The sequence below is a fragment of the Psittacula echo genome (assembly GCF_963264785.1).
Source record: "Psittacula echo genome assembly, chromosome: 7".
NCBI classification, from domain to species: Eukaryota; Metazoa; Chordata; class Aves; order Psittaciformes; family Psittacidae; genus Psittacula; species Psittacula echo.
In genome coordinates this window covers 59,592,262-59,596,042 of record NC_137740.1, presented here as the reverse complement: position 1 = coordinate 59,596,042, position 3,781 = coordinate 59,592,262, and the positions used below count along the sequence as shown (strand labels likewise).

At 49.9% G+C, this 3,781-nt stretch overlaps 1 protein-coding gene across 1 annotated transcript; it reads right to left on the bottom strand.

Moving 5' to 3' along the window:
• Nucleotides 1-369: 369 nt before the first annotated feature.
• On the bottom strand, nt 370-1,323 carry LOC308224197 (G-protein coupled receptor 35-like; the record flags this gene model as incomplete). The annotated part of the gene is made up of 1 exon (XM_080623926.1): nt 370-1,323. Exon 1 carries the CDS (start codon nt 1,312-1,314, stop codon nt 370-372), a length of 945 nt encoding a protein of 314 aa, XP_080480052.1. The 5' UTR covers nt 1,315-1,323.
• Nucleotides 1,324-3,781: the final 2,458 nt, after the last annotated feature.

The window sequence follows — 3,781 nt, the reverse complement described above, 5'->3', positions numbered from 1 at the left end:
TGACAGTACCAGAAGTGGATTTGTGTATTGGTGTATGGGTGCTCAGTTTCCTATGTTCAGTTGCATGTTATGTACAAATAAGTGCATGGTGGAAACAGCGGCTTTATCATCTCTTCTCCATCCTACATGGCTCTCCCTCTTGAAGCTGCGATACAATGGTCTAAGACTATGGTCAAAGTGGGAGTCAAGTCACTGAGGACAGAAGGACAGAAGTCAAGTTAATATCAGACCCCTTGGAAAGGATTGCCCCTTTTTGCAGGTACGCCTATAGCTACAATGATTGCAAATACTGTAGATGGTCCTATTCCCTCTGCCTCAAAACTGCAGCAGCCCTGTGGCTCTTAACACCTGTAGTGTGCTACACCTTGTTTATGTCTTGACTTGATCTGTGGGTAACTGGGATTCTTGGCTTTGGTTCATCTTGCACCTCATAGATAGACAAGGGGGGAACAGGGAAGGAAATTCCTGAAATTCCTTAGCTGCAAAGTAATAGCAAAATGCATCCAAACAGCAGTTAGTGTTTGCTAAGCATGCGCAGATCTGAACACAGGCTCTAACTTCCGAGAGCAGAGAACAAGCTCCAGCAACATCCACTGCTAACCGCGAGAGCAAGGCAATGAAGAAGGGTGAAAAACATACAGTGAACACGCACAGATTCACAGAAATAATGCGGATTGCTTTCTGGATTAATTTTGTCTCATGAGGGCTCGTGACCATCTTCTTCTTGAGACATCTGATGACTTGTACTGAGCAAAAAGTCACAATCACTAAGGGGATAAAATAGCCAAAGATGACGGGCACTAACAATGTATAACTAGGTTGAGTAGATTGTTTCTGAAAGCATACTTTTTCCTTTCTGTCATGAAGTTGTGGATGAAAGTAGGAATAAATCATTAGTATTATCCAAAGAGCCCCACAGATGGAAGCTGATTTCAGTGGGGATCGAAGAACCTTTGCTTTTAGAGGGAACTTGATTGCGATGTATCGATCGATTGCTATCAGGGTGATGATCAGGATGCTCATAGGCATGTTTGTAAAGTAGATCCTTTGTATGGTGAAACACAAGTTGTCTATGGGATGGTCATACTTGGTAAAATATATCAAGAAAGGCAGGGCAAAGAGCAGGAAACTGTCTGCGACTATGAGGTTGATCATGTACACCCTGGTCTCGGTCCACCTCTTGAGTTTGCAGCAGAAGACCCAGAAGGCAACCGCATTCAGTGGGATCCCCAGAGAGAGCACCGGGATGTAGACTATAAATTGAAACAGCACGACGCCGTTCCGCATGTCATAGTCTTCGGTGCAGTTCTCCATGTTGGGTTGTCTCTGCAAGACAAGAGGGCAGGCATGAGACCAAGCTTGGGGACAGGCTGTCTGGGCTGGGGCCGGCTGCAGTGCCCCGCTCCTCTGGTTCTGGGGCTCCTCCTGCCCTTGCACTGCAGATCAGCTCATCAGCACTGAGCACAGGGTTCGAGGTGTGGCCTCACCAGTGCCCAGTACAGGGCGATGATCACTGCTCTGGCCCTGCCGCCTCACTATTGCTGATACAGGCCAGGATGCTGTTGGGCTACTTGGCTGCCTGGGCACAAGCTGGTTTATGTCATGCTGCCATGAACCCACTCTCTCTGCGGGATGCTGGGGAGGAATTGCTCAGCATTAAGTACTACCAGCCCTAGCAGATCTAGTCCGAGGTCTCCAAAGAGAGAAGGGAATGTGATCACAAGTCTGATCTCAACCTTCAAAGACAGGAAGTCAAAATGTTGCTAAAGCAGAAAACACAAAACCAAGAACTTAGACTATCTCCTGATATTCCTTTAAATATTCAGAGTATCTTCTACCGGCAAGGAGGCTGTGAAAGATGAATCGGACTTAGTCTGCAGCTCATAAAGTAAGTGTTTACATCGAGGCAGGGAAAGAAAACACCCAGATTCCTTCAATGTTACAAATACATTGCCTTATCAGTCAGCATCTTGTAAGCACAAACATTTAAACTGTAGTGAAAACGCCCAGTTGCATGAACTGACTGAGTGAACTGGTTTTAGTGTGAGAGACTCTGAGACGGATCTGGCACCCACAGAGGAAAGCCCAGCAGCTGCCATAGCCCCAGAGCTGGTATGTCATTACTGAACCACAGGGGTGCGGTCATTTGTAGGGTGGAATTTATGGAGGAGCTAATATAAAGCTGGTGTCCCGTCTCTCTTGGGCTTCCAGCCTCACAGGTCCTCGGCTGCATTATGGTACCACCTACCTTGCAGCCGTTCCCTGCCAGCCTGCTGTGGTCATCCCACAGTGAAAAGCCACTCTGCCTGCATAGCTCTGCCCTGAGAAGCAGCTGAACCAGCTGGGGCTGGGCATCCCAGCCCCATCAAACCCCCTATGTAAGCACAGAGCCGGCGGTGGTTCCCAGTGTTGTGTGCTGCAGTGTGCCTGGAGCTGGGTATCTCCTTGTGTGCAGAAGAGGAACTGGTGTGAAACCAAAGCGGGGGATGAAGACCCCCCTGAAGACACAGGTGGCTGCAAAGCAGGAGGACACCAAAGCATCTGTGTGCGGGTGAGGATTGACAATGGTTTGGGTTGGAGGGGACCTTACAGCTCATCAAGTTCCAACCCCCTGGCACACCTTCCACTAGAGCAGGTTGCTCCAAGCTCCTGTGTCCAGCCTGGCCTTGAACTCTGCCAGGGATGGGGCAGCCACAGCTTCTCTGGGCACCCTGTGCCAGCGCCTTAGCACCCTCACAGGGAAGAGCTTCTTCCTTACATCTAATCTCAGTCTCCCCTCTGTCAGGTTAAAGCCATTCCCCTTGTCTGTCAGTACAGGCCCTTGTCATAAGTCCCTCTCCAGACTTCTTGTAGGTACTCGAAAGGTGCTCTAAGGTATCCCTGGAGCCTTTTCTTCTCCAGGCTTTTTCTCTGAGCGTGTCTTCATAGGAGAGGTTTGTTACAATAACCTTGGGTCTCATGCATGCATGTTAACAAGCAGGCTAGTGTTTTAGTTAAGAGGTGAGAAAGCATATTCTGTTTTGAGCAGAGCACAGTTCAGCATGGGAAGAATTAAAAGCCATTACCTGCTGCCTGGGGGGCTCTCAGGGTGGTTTAATCCTCCTTAAGGTTGCAGTGTAGACGCAGGCTTTGTGACAGGGGAGAGGACGTGCCAGGTCCGCGGGTACCAGCACAGTATGCTACTCCATGCAGGGCACAGCTGCCCCAGAGCCTGCTGCCGGCAGCTGAAACACAGCAATGAGCTCTTGTTCCCCCAAAGTGCTTCATTTATCACTTAGGTTTTGGGACAGTCGAGTCTCCGGTGCCCTCTGTTGTTCCGCTCGCATCAGCTGGATGCTTCACCATCATCCTTACCCACCCAGCCTGTGCTCCCCCACCCGCCTTACACAAACCCCAGCAATTAAAATTTAATGTTTTTAGTCTTGGGAAAACAAATAATTTCTGAAATACAACCCAGAATGGTTGCAAATTGTCCTTCTGGCAGCAGAAGGTCCTCAGGGAGCACAGCAGGGCTGGGCAGCCTCCGGTGTGGTTACAGAGTGTGTGCAGCGGGGCGGCTGACAGCCTTTCTGAGGGGACACGTCAGTGCTTGTGCGCTCCGTGATAGCGAGCCCAGGGTGAGAGGTCCCGGTGTACTTCTCTTCAGTGTCTTTACAGGAAGGGTGACAGACAGTATGGGCTGGCTTATCCTCTGCAAAGCAGTCAGGTGTCTAACACTGCTCATCCACACCACTGCAAAGCCCGAGCTGGCAATGACAGTCACTGGTCAGAGGTGCTGGTG